The sequence below is a fragment of the Atta colombica genome, unplaced genomic scaffold (genome assembly GCF_001594045.1).
Source record: "Atta colombica isolate Treedump-2 unplaced genomic scaffold, Acol1.0 scaffold200, whole genome shotgun sequence".
Taxonomy (NCBI): Eukaryota; Metazoa; Arthropoda; class Insecta; order Hymenoptera; family Formicidae; genus Atta; species Atta colombica.
The window spans coordinates 971,909-994,025 of record NW_017259295.1 but is presented as its reverse complement, the minus strand read 5'-3'; the positions used below and the strand labels follow the sequence as shown (position 1 = coordinate 994,025).

The 22,117-nt window shown below is 31.9% G+C and overlaps 1 protein-coding gene across 3 annotated transcripts in view; it reads left to right on the top strand.

Annotated features, from left to right (window-relative positions):
- Positions 1 to 20,696, top strand: part of LOC108687181 (moesin/ezrin/radixin homolog 1) — a 36,318-nt gene extending 15,622 nt beyond the window's left edge. For 2 of the 3 annotated variants that reach the window (XM_018192818.1, XM_018192817.1), the window contains 8 exons: positions 975 to 1,154; positions 15,745 to 15,867; positions 16,455 to 16,727; positions 17,198 to 17,527; positions 17,816 to 18,058; positions 19,675 to 19,850; positions 19,939 to 20,155; positions 20,351 to 20,696. In XM_018192818.1, the coding sequence (XP_018048307.1) occupies positions 975 to 1,154; positions 15,745 to 15,867; positions 16,455 to 16,727; positions 17,198 to 17,527; positions 17,816 to 18,058; positions 19,675 to 19,850; positions 19,939 to 20,155; positions 20,351 to 20,515 (1,707 nt within the window). In that variant the 3' untranslated portion in view covers positions 20,516 to 20,696. Of the gene's footprint in view, positions 1 to 974; positions 1,155 to 13,235; positions 13,254 to 15,744; positions 15,868 to 16,454; positions 16,728 to 17,197; positions 17,528 to 17,815; positions 18,059 to 19,674; positions 19,851 to 19,938; positions 20,156 to 20,350 lie in introns of those variants that run through there. The other variant, XM_018192819.1, reaches the window with a different exon arrangement.
- Positions 20,697 to 22,117: the final 1,421 nt, after the last annotated feature.

The following is a 22,117-nucleotide window of genomic DNA, read 5'->3' as shown; positions in this document are numbered from 1 at the left end:
AAAAAATACTGTATACAAGCAATAATTACTGTTTCAAGTATTTCAAAAATTCACATATTCGCAAATATTATAAGTCATCACAAGCGTTAAATTTATTCCAAATATATTTATTGCTAGTAAATTTAATATTTTATCAAGAGTAAATTAAAAAAATTTAATAAATTAAAAAAATTCGATTTGCTTATTATATGAAGTAGCTTTTTCGATCGATTTTACATTCTTCAAAAGAAAATAAATTCTTGTTTTGAGTACATAATGAGATTTCTAAAAGTATTATTAATAAGTATTTTAAGATTAATTATTATCAAGAAAATATTATTTTTAAAGAAAATCGCTACTTAAAATGAAAGTAAATTGAGTAATCAATTTTCTTAGTAAAATAGAGATGATATTTCTCTGTACCGATACTATCATTAATATCTATTTTTATATATAGATTAACTTTAATCTCGATTCAACTTACTCATCTTTTTCTTATTCTTAGAATCAGATAAAGATTAAGAGTTAGTTGAATCGAGAAATTAAAATACATTTTTTTAAATTAAAATACATTTGTAGAATCAGGCATTTCTAAGAATTAAAAAAAGATGAAGAATAAGTTAAACCGAGATTAAAGTTAATTTATATTGGTAGAAATGAGCAATAATTCTCCGATTATTAGAAGATTATTAGAAGATTATTAGAAGAACCAATTCTTCCTTTATTAAAGGAATTCAAGAAAATTTAATGTTTATACATATGAGAAAGTCTTCTATACTACAATACAGTTACATAATATTTTTTTAAGCAATAGTTTTAAGGAAAAATCGTAAAGAAACAAATTAATATAAAAGATAATATAGAACGAATTTGTTCTTTCTCGAGAGATGCCAGAGATCGATAATAACGACGATTGGATTTGGTTCTACCGGGTGACGCGTTTTACTCACACTATCTGACTGTGTCATTTTGTTTGCATGTGCTGTGCCGTGAAGATGAACGTGAGGGTGACGACGATGGACGCGGAACTGGAATTCGCGATCCAGCAGACGACCACCGGGAAGCAGCTGTTTGACCAGGTCGTCAAGACGATTGGATTGCGCGAGGTGTGGTTCTTCGGTCTTCAGTACACCGACACTAAGGGCGATCTTACCTGGATCAAGCTGTACAAGAAGGTAGGATAATATTTACGTATTCGTCCCGTAACGCTTCCTGCTTACTCGGTGCCCTGTAGCCGGATTTAATCTTCCTGTCTCGTAATTTATCTGACACAACTGGAAATTCCAAGAATCTGCAATCAGAATAAAACTTTGTGGTATAAGTAATTATAAAGATGACTGTTATACGAGTTTTATGTGCAGCATTAATATACACATACACATAGCTGAATAAACTATTTTATTGTTGCCACCAATGTAAACTTGTTTCTTCTTTTCAATGAATGTTCTGAATTGGTGTGATAAGTTGAAGTAAAACAATAATAATTTGTTTACAGCAGATACATACTTGAAATATCGATATGGATTTATCATCATGCAATGAGGAGTTTATAATTCTCACTGTTGGAATTAATATTAACATCACATGAATGTGAATTTAACATCATCAGTTTTAATCCCTTGATGATGTTCATATAAACAAGATAAAAAAAATAGAGATTTATAGATCCACACTATGTTAGTGTTAATATATACACATGAGAATTATATATTTCTATATCGTTAAAAAGTCAGATGAGATTTAATGTACTTTTAAGTTACATAAATTAAATCAATTTTATGATACTAAATTAAATTTAATGTATCTGCAATAAAAAAAGTATATTTGTGTACATGTACATGAAATTTAATGTACCTTTCATAAAATTTTATGAAATTTAGTACATTTTTTATTAAATTTTGTGTAAATTTGCATGAAATTTAATGTAAGTAAACTTTAAATTTAAGTTATAACTTCATTTTCATTGACAACATTAAATATTTTTAATATACCTACTTGAAATTTGTTTCCATTACATGTAACGGAGGCAAATTTCTGTTTTTTTAACAGTGTGTACTGATTTTTTAGAGTGCTTAGTTCAGAACATTCTTTGAAAAGAAGAACAGATTTTAGGTCTTTTTATTTGAGTGTAGACCTTGTATCAAAATTAATGTGCGATAAATTATACGATTAAACTTAGTATTAAATTATTCACAGCATTGAAAATTTATGTTCCTGTAATTTTTACAATTAAGTTAATGAACGGTATTCTCAAAATTACATATTATCTTTAATTTTTATAAAATCACGTTTTGCGACTATCACTCAAACACGAACGATAATTTACATAACAAGGATCATCATCGATTTTCGGTGTTACACAAATAACTTTTGAAATGATTTCAAACTCAGGATGAGGATTAAAATCGATCGAGAGGTTCCATACTAGCTTCGTTGTTGGCGGTTCGGAGATTCGCTGTACGTGAAATTCCATCGTGATCAATTTTCGGTGTTGATGGCAGTGAAAACTGAGCCCCGTGGTAACGGCTGTTCCATCATCGTCGCATGACACGCGAGATTCACCCACGCGTATCGATGCGTACATTGTCGGGAATGAAAGAAAGTGGAAATGCTCCAAGTTATCAAACGACACCTGACCGTTATAGAATAACGTCTGCTTTGTAAAATTGTAGTCCTGCATTATGGAAATATTCCAAGGTATATAATTGTATCGCAATCCTTTTCAAAGTGATGGTAGGTCTGTTGGACTCGCTCAATTAAATCTTTTTGTCAAAAATGTCAAACAATTCATCAGAAATCTCAAACAATTCAATTTTTATGTCACATTTGCAAAGAATCCCCGCACTAATTATACGGAAAATTGAATCTCATTGTCAGTGAAATGAGTTTCACATACTATGTGTACAATGTAGCTTATAATGTGATGAATAAAAGATGTAAGACTTAAGAATAAATAAACAATAACAATCTTTTTTTTTACTAAATTATGCCATTTAGATTTCTTGAAAAATTAAAATTAGTACTTTTTCATTAACATAAATTAAATGGATCCTACAGACCAACTGTCAGTAGCTATGTTACAGATTTTGATCACCTTTGAAGGGTTAAAACGTAGATATAGTTGAAACAGTTAAACGGGTAAACAAATAATTATTCGCTTGGACTACATTGCGTGCAAGCTAGCAATTTTTTATATCTTTCATTTCTTTACCGACTTATAATTACATTGATAATTATCAACAATTTAAAGAAATTGTTCAACTGTGAAAAAAGTACACAGGAAGGAATTAGCGTGTATCTTGTTGAAAGTTGCTTCTACGAAGCAAGAAAGTATAGTTCGCAAGAATAATTACCGCTGAAATACGTGACGTATTTTAAGAATTTCATCGTTTTGATTAAGATTCATCATTAGGAAGTATTTCTCATCGAGAATTAATTGATCTTTTTGAAGTCAATTTATATATATTAGATTATCGATCTCGCGTATAATTTGCGTGTCTTCGCAGTCGACTGTGCATCAGATTTACGCTTACGCGCACGTAAAGTGTATGAAATTAATGCACGAAGTAGCAAATAATTGCCGACTTCCTAAGGAATTGCACGCAGTGAGGTATCCCGGGGTCGATGTTGTAGGCAGAGGTCCTAAATAGCGGCTGTTCATGAAGTATTTCATTGCGCCGATTCACACGAAACCTGTTCTTAGACATGGCAGTTGAGAGATTTTTTCTAGGGTTATGTTCCCTTAACTTATTTTCTAATGTAATATAAACTAATAAATATCGTCACATTGCATTTCGTCGGGATCGTTAATTTCTCAGGACTATATCAATGCTTAATCCTCACGTTTAATTCAACGTCTTTTTTAAATTCTCGATTCATTACTCTTCCTTTATTTCTTACCTACTTAGTCATATTTTTAATTTATTCTCCGTTTCTCTCTAATTTGTATATCTTTTTCGATGAAGATTTTTCGTTCATTCAGCATAACCTCATGCATGATCGAAATTGATTTTTGTCTTGCCGTTTGCGCAGGCAAAGAGCTCTCTTGGTTTTTTAGATCTTACTCGGTCAGTGACAAATGTTGATGTCATCGTTTCAAGTGCGAGACACGTGTTCAATATCTTTGCGCTTCTTTTTCTGATCACGATGCAGAAGTGCGGTTTGTCGAACTATCCTTGTTCCTTAAAGACGTCATAGAAGTTTGCAAACTTTCCCTATTTCTGTCAGAAATTATCGATTAATGAATCGCCAATATTTCCGCAAAAATTTATTTTTTAAGACTAATGTTTTATTTTTTTTCAGACCTCTAAATATTTTGAGAAAGATAAATTCCAGATTGATTTTCATTCTGCAGAGAGATTTGAGAGACAAATTACTAGGTTTATTTTTTCTTCATTCAATATATCTAAAATATCTTCGGTATTCCTTCTGTTATACAGTTATTTTGTTTACATTTTATTTTATATTAAATTTTATTTTATTTTATCTCAATCTATATGAAAAGAGAACGACTTTGCTGAAGTATCTAAAAATTTAGCTGAATACATAATTGAAAATCTTTTTGTGGGACAAAAATTATGTGAGATACTCAAACTGGTTACTAAAATATTAAAACTTCTCGCAGCATTGCTTATGATACTTGAGTTTCCCTTAACTATTTTCCCTTAACTATCCAACAAAATTAATTTCAGATTTGTGTCTACCTAAATTTTTAGGTACTTCAGTAAAATTATCCTTTATATATTAAATTTGTGATTAGACATTAAGATTATTTGATGTATATTAAATTCCAGCGATTTTTTCAGACTTATATTGTTAGAAAATGCTTGTGAATCAACCACACTAAAAAAACTGTACCAAATTTTAATAAATATTTGTTTTAATAAATATTAATACATTTATTTATAATAAATAAAAATGATATTTAAATTTTTGTATCAAATAAATATATACTTATATACTTCAATAGTTAGTACTATTTATATGTACTTAAATAATTAGTTACTATTCAAACAAATGTCTATCAACACTTGGTACATTTTTTTCAGTGCAGATATATGCATATAATCTGAAGGATTAATTCGTTGAGTGACTGTACTACCTTTAGTTTTGCTGTTCAGTCAACTCTAATGTTCGAATCCATGTACAGTTAGATACTCATAGATCAAGACAGACACTTTATCGGCTTTCACCAGCTGGTGTTAGTGCTGAAGACGCTCCTTCACCTTGACACAGTCGCCACTTGTTCCTCTTGTCAGTCGTCTTTTTTTTTTTTAGTGGTTTTTGTATCGGCAAGAAAGGCTTCCAGATTTCTCGTTATTCTATCTTAATCAAGCGCTATCCCTGCGCGTAGATTTTCAAACTTGCCTCCGACAGGAAAACGGGGAAAACCAACGTAACAGGTGCTCGCCAGGTGAAAAAAATGGCGGTGCTTGGAATACAGACACGTGCTTGTATAAGTGCCAGGCAGATCACTGAAAAGCAGCTGGCGAACAATGTTCGTTCCCACGTGGTCTCATTTTAGTAGTCGCGTCTGTTTCGTGAAATTATTCCATGGCTCATCTTCAATTTCATAATGTCATACATGAAATTTAAATGAAATTGACTTTAATCTTAAAATTATCCCATAAGTCTTTTAAGCAATAATTTTCAGGCATTTTTTTAATATTTATATATATTAAAGAAATGCCTATCTATAAATATGTAATAACAATATAAATATGCAACCCTGCTTTAATAGAAGCTAAATTTCTAGATTTATTGCCGTAAATTATGCAGAAATGAATCAAGTTGTCAAAATTGTTCCATTTGTTACTTTTTATACTGAAATGAGTATAGAGAAACGAAGTCACTTCGAATCCTTTGCGGAATTTGTCGCTTTTATAAATCACGATAGGCTATTTACGCAACATCGTTGTTCGTACGTTGAACTTTAAAGTATACTTAGATATGCGTCGATGGTAACACACTTCCATGCGATAAATAAAACATTAGAGCTAGATTCCAACGTGAATAGCTGCTAGGAAACAAAGATGGGAAAGGATATATAGGTTAATGTGTTAACACGAAGGAGAGATATCCCCAATCGTTTTAATGCAGCTTGTACTTAAAATGAGACAGCACTTGTTGATTTCGTTCTGTGATAAGTTTTAGTATTTGAAAAACCAATATTCATAGTTCGTTCTTATTCTTAGAATAAGAATCTTAAGTATTGTCTTTATTAATATGGCTTTGTGATTATATGACATTAAGACTGTAGTTAAGATAGTTTTAAATATAAGAACTGACTATGAATATCGGATTTTCAGAAATGTTTAAAAATTTACATTTAAATGGAATTAAAATCTTTGTATACACAATCAGATATTTGAATCTATTTAAGCGTAATTTATGCCGCAAATATTAAGACATCATTTTTTTTAATTATTTTTCTCACACTTCTGAGAATTTATGTTAATATTAAAAATACTTATAGATCACAAAGAGAAAAACTTTTTATGGGATCAAAACGTTATTTCAGAGACTTGTCGTGATTCTTTTTGATGTTTTTAATCTGATTTGCGAAATACATCAATTTAGCATCAACGCAGATTAGATAATAAAATTATGTTATCTATTATTACAGATAGCCGTGACTATTGTGTAATAATAATTAATTAATACATGACTCATATTGTATCGATGTAGTTTATCATATATATTGCATAGTAGATAGACGTAGAAATTTGCTTTGTTTATCCGGCTTGTATTCCCATAATGAGCCAGCTGATATCGAACGTATGTTCAATTAAACTTTTCCTTAATCGACAACACGATTGCATGCAGCCGGAAAGCGCGATAGCAAGGGTGGTGAAGAAAGAGGTGAAAAAGAAAGTTCGAAAGCTGCGAGGTTACTCGGACTCTGACACGGATGATGACGAGTTTGACGACGGCCTGGTAAGAGCCCGAAAGGACATGATCCTTTCGCACATACGGAGATTTACTTTGACAGGAGGAATTGCTGGAGATTATAATTGAGAGATGATAGTCGAACGGTAATCAGTCATACATAGGAATAACATTTTTATGATATTTTTGCGACTGATGTTAATTTCTAATGTAAATTAACTTTAATTTCGCGAATTTAACTTTTTTTTTGTAGTAAGAATCAGAAAAAAATGAAGTTAAATCGATTAAAGTTAATCTATACTGATAGAAGTGGATGTAGAACAAAAGTTTAAAAAATAAATTAAACTTTTTATTATTTTTTATTTATTATTTTTAGTTATTAATGTTTTCTTTATTATTTGCTACTACGAAAGAAAAAGTGTACGCGATGTTTTACGCATAAAAATATGATTTCTAATAAAATAGGATAAATATTTAGAAAATTTGAAATAAGGATTTTTAATATATTTAAAATTAATAAAAAGATTTCGCAAGAAGAGTCTTGAGAAATTGATAAATCAATTACAGAAGAAAGGCTTGCACAGTCAATCATATATGTGCAGAGATGTACAAATCATCTTTATGCAGATATAGAAGGTGTTCCACAAGCCTGGCGAGGCTACCTTTCACCTGTAGATACTTGGATCGCAATTTGGAATCAGCTTTTTCCTCGGTGAAAATGTCGAGATAGGTCATTCGTCGCGATCTTTCAACTTTCGACATTGAATATCTTTATTACCAATTCTCATAAATCTAATAAATTGGATAATTCTGCTGGATTAAAATCCATTCAATTGAAATCTAATAAATAAATTTTTATTTGCGTTTCTATTTTTAGAATATCCAAGAAAAATTCTTTAGCTGCGATCTCTCTTTTAAGAAAAATTCACTGCAAGTTCAAGAAATTTATGACACGCAATGGATCTAAAATGCTGGGCGATTCGTGAAATAGATTCTTCATCCATTACTCTATCACGTGGAATTCTCATCTTGGAGGGGAAAAAGATAATATCCGCAAACGAGTCAATCATTTCACAAGACTTGCTAGATGTGCAGAATCGAAGAAAAAAAAATGAAAACGATGATGTGCCGCAGTCTTCGTAGAAATGGATCGCTTATCGTGCGATTGCGATAAAAGAGAGAAGGAAAAAAAGACAAATGCGAAGGACCACCCACCCTCGCGCGTGTTGGCATCGTCTAAGATACGCGTGTTACTTATTAAACAATTCAGTCGAGTGTGTTACGTCAGTTGTACGTATGAAAATATCGTCTGATGAGTCACGCGATGAAGAATCGCTTAAGGAATTTCTCCGCGGGAAAGTACAGAGGAGTTTCATTATTAGTCGTTTATAATCGAGGAAATAAAAAGGCTAAAACATCAGCCAGAAGTGTTAAAATATTAACAGATCCTCCTTTTTTCTCGCAAAATTAACTGGCAAAAAGCGACGCTGTTGACATTCATTGCATATAATATATCTTTGAAAATATGTAATATTTTTTGTATTAAATTATTTTTTCGAAGATTATTTGAGCAGGATTGCTATAAAAACTGGAAATTAGGGAATAGTTAGACAATTTTACAAAATTTTCTAGAAAATTAAAATTCTCTTTGGAGAAATTTATATGCATACTTCGTATCTACACAGTTGGAATACTACCAACTATTTAACAATTAAATCTAAACAGTATACTAATATTAATAATAATTTATATTAAATTATTCCCTCAATAAAATATTTGATTTTGAAATCAGGACGAAAATACAAAACTTTCAAAATATTAAAAACATTAGGGAAAATCATAAAATTTTGTCTATTGTATAAATCAGAGGAAAGTGATAAAATTTTAGGATGAGGAATTTATGATAACCTTGTCAAGTGAAATATCACCTTATCATCTCGTTTTAAAATTTATCTTATTCAGTTTTTTGTTTGTGATTTATTTCAGCTTTCTTCATACTAAATTATGTCTAAGTTATGTTTTCAGGAAACTTCTGCGTTGTCCTAATTTATTGTACGCGGAATTGTTGATTATTCCGTATACGGCTTTTCTCTTACGCCCTTTAATGTTGCATCACTTTCTCTCAATTAGGATTCATATTAACCCTTTAACAAAGGTCGACTCTCGCGTGAATTGCGAGTGCTTGCCGAGTACGATACACTTGTTGAGATTACATCGTGTGCTTTTTCCGTTCATGCTCAATTCAATTTTTTTCTAACGTTAAAGTATTTGTTGCCAAAGAATTATGCCAAAGAAAAAAAATACATGTAAGTATATGTCAACCTTATTCTGAACTGCTAGAAAAAAAGCATAAAAATATTTTCCTCAAGATTAATAATTGCAGAAATAAATCCAAGAAATATTCCTTAATTAGTTATTAAAGGAAAAAAAAGTTAAGACAGTTTTTGCTTAATAAGTTTATTAATAAATCATTCCCAGTTTTTCCGGGAAATAAATTTTCTGAAAATTACATGAATAAGCAATCTTTCAGTTTACAATATTGATTCATAAAAGCCGTGATTATCAAGTAACGTCGCTGTATGCATAACGTTGTTAATACATGATAGGAAATAGCAACTTTATCGGTTTCCAAGACATGGGCATCGATAAAGTTGGAATGGTTGACATAGCTGAAATTCCGCGATAATGAGTAATTTATGACGTACGACTCATGCTTGCAATCATTCTTGAGAGCGTGCGTTTTACAATTAATGCATGCGATGAATTTATCGCTAATTAAATCATAATTCGTTATGATGACCATGAAGCACGACGCGTCGTGATATTTTTCATAAACGCGGATTTAACGCTGCAATAAATCTTATGGAGCACAGAGAAATAAACGGTTGATAAGTCAATTCCACATTGTTTCAAAATTTAAATGGTAATATATATTAGCATATGATGGCATAAGAAGTAAATTAGCATTGTAGACACAAGTCGAGAGTAAACTTTAGTTTTTTTTTTAACTGCAACTGAAAAGTTTAGTATCATTATTTTAATTAATGAATCGAGTAAAAATGTATGTCTTCCTTTCTGCTATATAAAATAAATACAAAAATATAAAAACTTTATAAGAAAAATACAAAAACTTTATGGAGAAATTCGATGGAAACAGCATTCTTCGATTCTCTCTACTTCTTTTGTTAAACCATGCTGCAGCATTGTAATGTCTCGTTTTATTGTCGCGTCAGTATGTCATTGTCGTGTTATAATGCCTGCAAAGGCGTCGTGTAAAACTCGTCTCGAAGTAGGCGACGGACGCGTCGTTTCAAGGACTCCCGTGAAACTGGGCTACATCCTGCGGGGATGCTTGATCATCGTGCTTGATCTTTGCAAACAGGTTGTGAGTTGAAAGCTCCTCGCAGACTGTTATGTAACGTAGTAGGATCTCTAACGATCGACACATTCTCGTTTTCCTCGTGTCATTTCGACTTGTTCGCCAATCGCGTCTCTCTCTCTCTCTCTCTCTCTCTCTCTCACATATTTCCGTTATCGAATGCTGTAAAAGGTCACATTGGGCCACGCATGCAAACCTGGATTGCATCGCGTCGAATGAGAACAAATGAAAAATAAAAGATTAGGAAATCAAATCTGATGATCAATCCGTTATTTCAAATTGCGCTGTGATTTCAATCGCGATGTTTAGAGTATTAATATTCATGGATATTAATATTTCAGGAAAATATATACAACTTATATTAAGTCTCTTCGATTCTTTTAGTTAGAAAATCTAAGGAATTGGGAAAACTATGAAATTATTTAATGATGGACTTTTATTTAATGATGGACTTCTTCAATATTTGACATAATATTTCTTTTAAATAAATTTTAAGAGTATAAATAAAAATACATAGGGAAAAAGTTCGTGGCGTTTTTCCCGTCATATTTAATGGGAAAAACGCCACGAACTTTTTCCCATACCTAATATAACTTTTTTTTTTTTTTAGTTTTAATTAGGTTTCTCTCAACAAAGAAATTTGATTGAAATTTTACATAAAAGCGAATAATTAATTTCAAAATTAAAAATATTTCTAATCTTGCCTATAATATTGTTGATAATTAATTAGACAAGCAAATAATATTTAAATGATGTGATGCAAAAAATTTATCGAATAATCGTCTCAATATCATGATTTATCGATACTTAATTTATCGATGATCACATGAGATTTAACTGGCAGCTCAGTTATTTTGGGTGTTTAACAGATTTAGAAGACGTCATCCCATCAGAGAAATTATTTTTAACGAATATTATTTTCAAGACGATCACTGACGACTGCAATAACTAGCGATTTGCGCGAATTTGTGAATTTTTTGTATTTCCGATAAACAGGGATAAACAATTGTAACGGTAAATTTAAACGAAGAGATTGAATTATGATTTACAATGACCGATAATCAAGTGTTACAAATTTTGACAAAACTAACAAAAATTATTTTTCAGCCTGTCAATTGGAACTTTTTTCCAGTTTTTTGTCAGTTTTGTTTTTTTCAAGCATAAAGAAGAATAGTAACATGAATTATTGTTTATATAAGACATTATATAAGACATTACATTATATAGAATTAATATTTGGACATAAGGCGACACTTTCTTTGTCTACCTCGAATTACATTCTTTCTCGTGTCCACGACAATTCTTAAAATTAGTGTCATTATAAGTCATCTGGTAAGATAGCATCTGGTTTACCATAATCTAACATACGATACCTTGAATGCTGACACGATAATTTCAAGGATGCGTTCGTGGCCGAGATACGCAGAATGGTTTTTAATACCGCAATACTTTAACATCACCATATTTTTATTCTTTGAACGCATGCCAACCGCAATACTAACAACTGGAAGCGTGGACTTCCGTTCTTGTCTAGGGTAAGTTGCAAACAATTTGATTAGCGTGTGTCCAAGTTATGCTGCATGCCGAGAAGTGATGCACGTTTGACGACACGAGACATCTTTTCGTGAAATATTTAATATTGAATCTAATAATTGTGTTTCTAGTCCATTCTCATTTCAAGATCGTCTTAAATAATAAGGCCGATAATTAGCGTCTTAAGGTATTGCTTAAATACTTACGGTCTTGAAATAAAAACCGACTATGAATACCAATCTAAGATGTCAATACAGCTCTCCGATTGATTTGTGACATCTTAAGATCGTACACTATTAGAAATGCTTTCTTTACATGTAAATGAAGCTCGTGATTATGAACGAAATAAAAATAATGAATGATTTAACTGAAAAGTTAAGTTACAGTTAAATGTAAGGAATGTATGTATATTAAATTTCATAAATTTTCATGAAAAATATATTAAATTATATCATAAATTAGTATATTATTAAAGTATATTATAAAATATATTATAAATTTCATGAAATTTTTAACAGTATACTTAAGATAGTCTAAATATAAGAACGGATTACAAATACCGTTTCGAATCCGTTTTTATTTTAAAATCATTTTTAGTAACGTCTTAAGATGCTAATACAACCTCCTGATTAATGATGAAGAAATCGTGTAGTGTAAGAATAAGAATTTCTTACGCTACACGAGTATATAAAGAAATTTTTATTCACCAAGAGCAACGGTTATGAAGAACGATGGATGAATACTGCCCCATGACTTTGTAACTTTTTTACAAATTGTGTAGCCTTGTTATTATGCGAGGCAGACGCATTGTACTTGATGCCGTCAAACGAGACATCGCTTATTTGTCGTACCTTTTGACTGAAAAAATAACGATAACAAATCATATGTTGTTTGATAATGAAATGAAATAAGAAGGCTATTACATCATGATCATGATCGTGACTGGTGGGTTTTTTAAATACCGTCCTTGAAATGTATCTAACGCACGGATGCAACTCGACGATTCGTTCCTTCGCGAGAAACTGTACCTCTCGTGAAAAGTATACACTGAATTTTTCATAATCTAATTATTCTTTGTTATTTTTATTTGACGGATGTGCAAGTAACTTTTTTTTTATTTTACGATAATCCTTGTTGCGTGTATCAAAACCATTTATTTGTTATGACTTTTGGGTTATACTCACTGATAAAGAGAGTCATTTGAAATCTTAATTATTTTAGATTATATGGTAAAATATTTTAGATTATATGGTAATTGCTGAAATGCAGTTTCATGATATCAGTTATATCAGGTTATCATCAATATATATATTATTATAATCTCATTTTATTTATTTGTGATACTAAATATAAAAATGATATTTTTGATTAAATGCATGCACTGCACCAATAATACACTGCAGATGTATGGGCAATATGTGATATTAGCAAATAATTGCAGGTGGTTCCGTGCGGTCTTCGAAAAATCTGCAACGTAAGAGTACAAAGAATTTTCTGATCCTTATATATTATTTTGATGTGTTCTTAGCACCTGATTTAAATTCCCGAATTGATTGGAAGTAACATATCATCGATGATCTTTTATTTTCGTGCTTTACTGTATGTTTAATAGTTGATCGAATTAATCACGCTGAGGAAAATGTCTGATTGGATTAATTGGAATTCTGGTTGAAAATGGAAGAATCATTTTCTGGTTAAATCTACAAAATTCTAGTTGAGGTAATTGGAATTCTGATCGATATAATCAGTCTTCTGCTTCATCCATTTTCAATCAGACATTTTTCTCATTGCATTGAATGACAAATTCATAATTCATAATTCCCATTAATATTCACTCAGAAAAAAAGGACATTTTATTTTATTCATACATCTAAATTATTCAAAGAGATAAATTTCTTGCTTTTATTATTCCACGAGATAAGATGATATATCTATGCTTTTTTAGTTAGTTTACTCATTCGTAATGATGTATTATGCAACACAATACAACAGAATTTATCACGAAATTTATTTAAAATTTTAAGTGAGTAGAATAGGCCTTTTTTTATATAATAATATATTTTATATAATAAAGCAAAATTTGACAGACATCGCTTAAACTCGAAAATTTTTCAATTATTTTAATTAGGAAAATTCGTTTTTTCTCTTGCCAAGTTTATGTTACGAATAGATAAGTATTTTTATATTTTTCTCTCTTAAGATCGCTCATCGTAGGCTGATATGATTGACATGATTAAATTGTGTGCACTATTATTTTATTATCTCTATTATGTATTACAACTTTTTTTTATTCCTTATTATCTTGTCATGCAAGTCTCGCGACACAAGATAATATAATCATCTCAATTTTTTGAAACAATATTACTAGTCATATAACGCGCGAATTATGTTTTTACTTCTTATGTTTTATGAAAAATAAATTATAACCATCCATCATATGTTTGACAATTGCTATAAAAAAGGAAAGATGACATAGCAAAGTCAAAAGAATCTCGCATCACTAAATCCTTTCTGCTTAATTTGATTTTTAAAGTAATACAAACCGCGTACGTTACATAATTTTGCATCGCAAATGCTATTCGCGAATGTCGGAGATATCGCGGAAAAACGCTTTAATTGTCGTCGTGATAGCTACTAGAAGCGCTGTCGATTGCTTATCTATTATTTCGCGCTATTTTTTTTATTCCTCGTTAATAACGTAGATAACTTACTAGGTAAAATGTGGCAGGAACACACACTCTAAGAGTCGATTGTTGTCGTGACGTAAATTTTTTCGACGATTTGGATAAAATTCCACAAGAATGGATAATGAATGACTAAGGCAAATGGTCCTCGCGTACGGAATCGATCTGTTAAAAAATATTTTTGCGCTTAACAATTCAATAACTTTCGCGATACTTATCATTTCGAGTATCTTTAACGTAATAAAAATATATTACAACTTCTTTTATTCCTTCGATTGTGTATCGCTTAAAAAATGTCGTCTTCTAAGAAAAAAACAATATGTCAACTTCATTTATCTATAACAGGAAATTTCGTTGATATAGTTTTATTAAATAGGAATTATTACTTCATTTCTATAATATAATAGAATGTATCTTGCTTTATCTTATCTTTTCTATTTTTATAATATAGCTACATTATATTATAGCAGTATATCGATTTATTTGATGTAAAAATCATATGAAAGTTGAGAAAAACAATTTTTTTGCCTTTTTTTGTGCACAACTGCCAAACATGTGTTAACATTCATCGAGGTAAATTCCATCATAAATTATACGTTTTCATGAACAATGACGAACATTTTTAAACTATTCGTATTTAAAGACGCGGCGGCAGATATTCAACTTTGATCGTACCTTCAACACTGATATCGCAAACATTATATAATTATGATAAATTCTTTGATAACAACGTTGACAATATAGTGCGAATATATCTGACGCTAAGGTATCGTAATAAGGAAAAGAATTTATATAAGTATAAAGAATGATATCTTTGTTTGAGGAAAAAGACAAACTTTTAATAGCATTCACTAAAAACATTCAGCTATTCTATATATATCCCTCTTTATTAATTTTTATTGCGATATAAAAAGTATATTAAATTACATTAAAGTATATTGAAGTAATAGATATATGTATTAAAATAAATAAATAATTAAAATATTATATATTGATGTAATTTGCGTATTAAGTACTTAATAATACTCTAAGATGTATATATATATATATATATATATAATTAATGGATTAATTTCCTTAATCCGAAACTATTTTTCTACTATTTCATGATCTCATATTCACCCATTATTCTCTTGATGTCACGAGAACTATTTGTTCACATGTTTAACTATTATCTTATAACACGATTCACAAACACTTTGCACGCTTTTTATCTTTGAGCGTCAAGTGTGAGAAGCAAGACAACTTCGACCGATAATTTATTTTTTTCGATGTTTGCAGGTGATGAACCAAGAAGTCAAGAAGGAGACTCCACTGCAGTTCAAATTCCGTGCAAAATTCTATCCCGAAGACGTCGCCGAGGAATTGATACAAGATATTACGCTGCGGCTTTTTTACCTTCAGGTAAAAAATTATTATTTACGCAATCATTTCGCGTCTCTCTCTCTCTCTCTCTCTCTCTCTCTCTCTCTCTCTCTCACTCTATTTATCTATCTTGCGATTTCGAATAACAATTTTTAATTTGCTGTTTTTATTTTCAAACTAATTTCGAGACTTATGATTTATGTCCAGAACAAATTGATGTAATATACAAACAATGCATACCTTATTTGTTGGTCGGATTAAGTCATGCATCGAACTCGTTTATCTGATTCACTTCTTCCCGTCGTCTACTATCTCATCCTCTGTAGCGGGTACGCGAACACAAGGAATGCGCATCAATTTTTTGCTCAGTTGAACCAGACAAATATATTAGTGTTTAAGAACAACGATGCTTAGCGAAATATTACTCACAATTTGGAATAATATCTCGAATAAAATAAAATCTGTATTTTTCTTATATTAGTTAATCAATATTTTATTAATTGCTTATATAATAGATAGCAATCTTATTATTGAATTTTGTTACATGTATTAATCGATGTTGCTGTTAGATTAGAATTAATTAGAAAATTTTATGTAATCAATATTAATGTTTGAATTGATTACAGGTGAAAAATGGTATTCTCACGGATGAAATATATTGCCCACCGGAAACTTCCGTTCTGTTGGCTTCATATGCCGTTCAAGCGAGACATGGAGATTATCAGAAGGGAAATCATCCCGCTGGCTTTCTGTCAAATGATCGACTGTTACCACAGCGTGTTGTGGATCAACATAAAATGAGCAAAGAGGAATGGGATAACTCTATTACGAACTGGTGGCAGGAACACCGTGGTATGTTACGAGAGGACGCCATGATGGAGTATCTGAAAATTGCTCAGGTATCTGTTAAATAGCATGAACAGGATATAAATATGACGAAAACTTGAGGAGAGATTGGATATTCTGATATATTAATATATCGTCGATATTTATACGGATTGCAAAATTATTTTTAATTATTTTACTTTTACATTATTTGGATTCTGTATTAGAAATTTCTATTCGTCTTTAAGAAATTTTATCCATTGTGAAGTATTAAACTACTTACTACAATCCGTTTTTTAAAGGCTTGCGCATTTGTAAAGCAGCGTTTTTATTATACTTTTTAATTACTCATAATATTGTATTTTAACTCGATGTTTATTTATGACATAGTATTTTTTAATCAGTCTTGCGAAGAGCATTATGCGAACTCCATTGCTGCACTCGGAAACATTTTTGTCATATGAAAAATTGTAAAATACTACTATTCTTGGACTAGTATTACTAGTATTGTTTTAATATTTTCTTTCATTTTTGCTTTTCATAGGACTTGGAGATGTATGGTGTGAATTACTTTGAAATTCGCAACAAGAAAGGCACAGACCTTTGGTTGGGTGTGGATGCTTTAGGTTTGAACATCTACGAGAAGGACGATAAGCTCACGCCGAAAATCGGCTTTCCCTGGTCCGAGATACGGAATATCTCGTTCAATGATAAGAAATTCATAATCAAGCCAATCGACAAGAAGGCACCGGACTTTGTATTTTTCGCCAACAGAGTCAAGATTAACAAGAGAATTCTTGCACTATGCATGGGCAATCACGAACTTTACATGCGCAGACGTAAGCCAGACACGATTGACGTGCAGCAGATGAAGGTAAGAACATTACATCACATTATTGAAATAATTAAAATTAATGAGATATAATTATTAATGCATATACTTATCTAAGTTGATTATATAACTTTCTCATTAGCAATACGTATTTTACATCACTTACGTAACCATTATAGTATATTGAAAATTTATTTAGGAGTTAAAATAATTTAACAATTAAAGGCTGTCGCAATCTTGTGATTGTTAAGACACTCACTTTAATTAATTGTAAGAAATAAAATATTTAGCTTCTGAAGTTGTAACGAGATTGCAATAAAATTTTTTCAGGCTCAAGCAAGAGACGAAAAAATGGCGAAACAGCAACAGAGAGAGAAATTGCAATTGGAGATAGCTGCCCGAGAGCGTGCGGAAAAGAAACAGCAAGAATATGAAGAGAGGCTAAAAAATATGGCAGAGGAAATGGATAGGCGGAATGCTGAGTTGAACGAAGCTCAGGAAATGATTCGGCGCTTGGAAGAGCAGTTGAAGCAATTGCAAGCTGCTAAAGAAGAGCTAGAGAATCGTCAGAAGGTGAGAGAGAATCATCAGAAGATAATCTCTTTAATTATGAGTTTAAAAAACTACCACTGTCAATGAGCAGTTAATTTTTATTCTTTTTATCCTTCATTTCTTACTTTAGCGAACGAAGTTCGCTCAAGTTCTAAATTAACAACATCAACTACTATAAGTCAAGTTCAAATTACTATTATGTACAACTTTGCTTCCGCCGTTTTTTTCCGAAATTCGAGGCTTTATTGTAAAAAACTGGTTATACATTTATGATTCAAAGTATTGTCCATCGCTGGCCATAACTTTCTCCCATCTTTCGGGTAGCGTACGAATCCCGCGTCGAAAAAACTGGTCATCTTTTGAGGTTATTCACGAATCGATCCAATTTTTTACTTCTTCATAAGACCGGAAGTGCTGGTCAGCCAGGCCGTGTGCCATTGATCGAAACAAGTGATAGTCAGAGGGAGCAACGTCTGGAGAATACGGCGGGGTAGGACTTCCCATTTCAACGTTTCCAAGTATGTCTTGACCACTTTCGCAACATAGGGTCGAGCATTGTCATGCTGCAAAATCACTTTATCGTGTCTCTCGTTGTATTGCGACCGTTTGTCTTTCAATGCTCGGCTCAAACGCATCAATTGCGTTCGATACCGATCGCCTGTGATTGTTTCAGTCGGTTTTAACACTTCATAATACACTACGCCGAGCTGGTCCCACCAAATACAGAGCATGACGTCAAAATCACCGTTCTTGAAGCGTTGAAACCACTCACGACACGTTCTTTCACTAATAGCGGCCTCACCATAAGTATTTAAGAGCATTCGATGAGCCTCAGCCGCAGATTTCTTCATATTGAAGCAAAAAATTAAAACCTCCCGCAAATGACGAGAATTTGGCTCGTAAACTGACATTTTCAATCGAGAATAACTTTATGATGCAGACACAAATCGACTAATGTTTCTATGGGGTTATGTTGACAGATGCCCAAGTTTATTGTATGACGTCTATGATCTATTTATTTCGACCACCACTTACCGCTAAAGTCATCTATAGGAAAACGGCGGAAGCAGAGTTGTACACCTAATATAAATCATCTTATAAGATATAATATTGATGTTTTTTATTGTTCGCTCAAATAAAATATATAAGTTATACAGATAATCAGTTATAAAGATAATCATACAGAATTTATGAGCATTAAGACAATTGCGGCTGCTGTGTTGTCAAATTGAAATTAAAAAATGACACTCGGTTAACTTGATGTTTTCTACGATTTTATAGACGAAAATTTGAGGTCTATTGAGGGATCCTATAATGTATTCACAAATTTAATTGCAGGTTTATAAGTAGCATACAAAAGTTGTAACCATTATAATATTAGTATAATGTTTCATAGAAAATTATTGTTTAAATTTTTACTTTAAGCAATACATATATGGATGATGATCTAATATAAAGTCAAAACATTTATTATATGTTTATCATGTTATTAAGTTTATAATATTATTAAGTGATAGTTTTATATAAAAATTGTCTGTCACTAAGAATCAATGTAGGTTTTAATTCTCCTTTCTTTAATTATTTAATTTATGTTATAAGCCGTTATTTGAACTGTTTTTGTATTGTATGTGACATAGGAATTGACAGCAATGATGGAGAAATTGGAACTCTCGCACGAAATGGAGGCTGCGGAGCGCGCTAAACTCGAACAAGAAATAAGAGCTAAACAAGAGGAAGTACAACGCATACAATCTGAGGTGGAGGCTAAGGACGCAGAAGCTAGGAGATTACAGGCTGAGTTTGAAGCTGCCAAGTACGACCAGTTTTCTTCTTTTTCTCATCCTTTGTTTCTTAATTAACATAATTGGGGATAATTGCGTATTTATCGTTTATTATGCAAGATTAAGACAAGAAGAAGCTGACCGACAATATCAGGCTAATCAGACTCCACATCATCATCACGTCGAGGAGAACGAAGAGGGTGAGGAGGAGGGTGAGGACGAAGTTCCTCAAGGAGACGTTACTAAGGACCTCGCGACTGACGAATCAATAATCGATCCTGTCGGAGAGCGACGCACTTTAGCGGAGAGAAGTGAACGTCTTAACGATCAATTGAAGGTACGTTGATATGCAACGTTAATATATTTTATTCAGATTTTATTTCTTATTTTAAATATTTAACTTTGTAATTTTACGTAGTTAAATTTTTTTAAATTGCTTTTATTCTTTAAAATATGGAAATACGTTGATGCAAACTTTGCAAAAAATTCTACTGTATATATTGTTACAATGAAATGTTGCTTTTATTGACAGGCATTAAAGCAGGATCTCGCTCAGTCACGTGACGAGTCCAAGGAGACGGTGATGGACAAGATCCACAGGGAAAATGTGCGTCAGGGCCGCGACAAATACAAGACGCTTCGCGAAATTCGCAAGGGCAACACCAAACGCCGCGTTGATCAATTCGAGAACATGTAAATTAATGTGCGTGCATCTAATCACTTACCTTATACATGTCCTTTTCTATCTTCAATTTCTCACCTGACTTTTGCGAAGAATGCAGTAAAATGAAAATGAGAAGGAGAGAAAAAAAGAAAGCGATTAATAAGATAGAGAGAGAAATAGAGAGAGGTATAGATTCTACAATAAATGTATAAATAGAATAATTTGAATAGCAGACATACATTATCAATCAATTACACTTCAACTTTTCTCAAAAATTGCACGAATGAAAGTTGATAGTTACAACCGTAACTATCGTATATCGAGAATTATAATCAATATTTACGCCTACGTTAGCTTGATGACAATTCTATATCTTCACGCAAACTGATAATCAAAGATTTTACCTTTTTAAGGTAAGGAACGCGACAGTGAGCGACTCGCGCGCCGTCTTCCACATATATTTCCACGTTAATTAACGCTGCATGATTGGCTGTATCGCGGAATCGTCACCCGTCTCAGGAGCGCGAGTAAATTTTCTCGCTACTTCGCGCAAAAGTGCCTTGCTTGTGAAGCTAGTAATTCTTGTAACTGTCTCTTAATAGCAAAAATCAATATTACTCTAATAATTTAGCGTAATGATATTTTTGTTTCGATAAAGGCACTTTGCGTTCAAGTGACAAGAAAATTTCCGGTAGTGAATTCGTTACCGTTACTTAAACCTTTCTCGGCGCATCGATAAACCATCATCCCGATTATCGAGGTGCTAGTATTGTCTCGTCTCACCATAAGTATTACTGCCGGTCATTTCTTCGCGTTGTGAAACGCGATACTTAACTGCTGGTTATCTACCGGTGCTGCCCTGCCCGTCGCAGTTTTTATCGCGCCGTCATGCGATATCGTCCGTCCTCGGTAATAAGAATTTATTTTCAAGAAGCCATCAACGCTACTATCACTATTTGCACCTCAGCTGATGCATCGCGACGGCAATTGCGGTCGTTACCTGTTTACGAACGGTTTTCTTCTATTGTACGTTTAATTCAGGCCATTAAACAGAAGGCTGTACTCTTGACATATTATTTATATATTTAAACAGAAGGCTCTTGACATTCATTAGTTGATCGGCGATTTGTAATTACACCAAATATCGATCAGAGAGGAATCGAAATAAGGCACATGGCTTATACTATAACGAGTTAGATAAAAATTTAGACATAATCCATCTTAAAGTTCGTATTGGGCAGCGACCATTCCAAACAAGGAGACATTTCATGACATCCGGTTGTATTTTTTGTTTTTAAAGATTAATTTAGGGTTTTCTTAAACAATTATTTATCAAATAAGTAATTAATTTTATGTATATATGTATGTTTAGAGAAAAATCATGCGAACAAAATATGAATCTTTAATATATATATTATGTTTTCAAAATTCCAATATTTCCTGTTTTGAGATGAATATTTTATTCATCGTATTTATAAATCGCATGTCACGATTGTCTTCTTGTACATTATACACAGATCACTATTGCGGCGCGATCCGTCATTTCGGATTAATAAACATAAGCGATGGCATGGCCTATTTACTATCGATAAAACCGTACCGAACTATTTTCGTACGAATGAGTTTCGATAACAT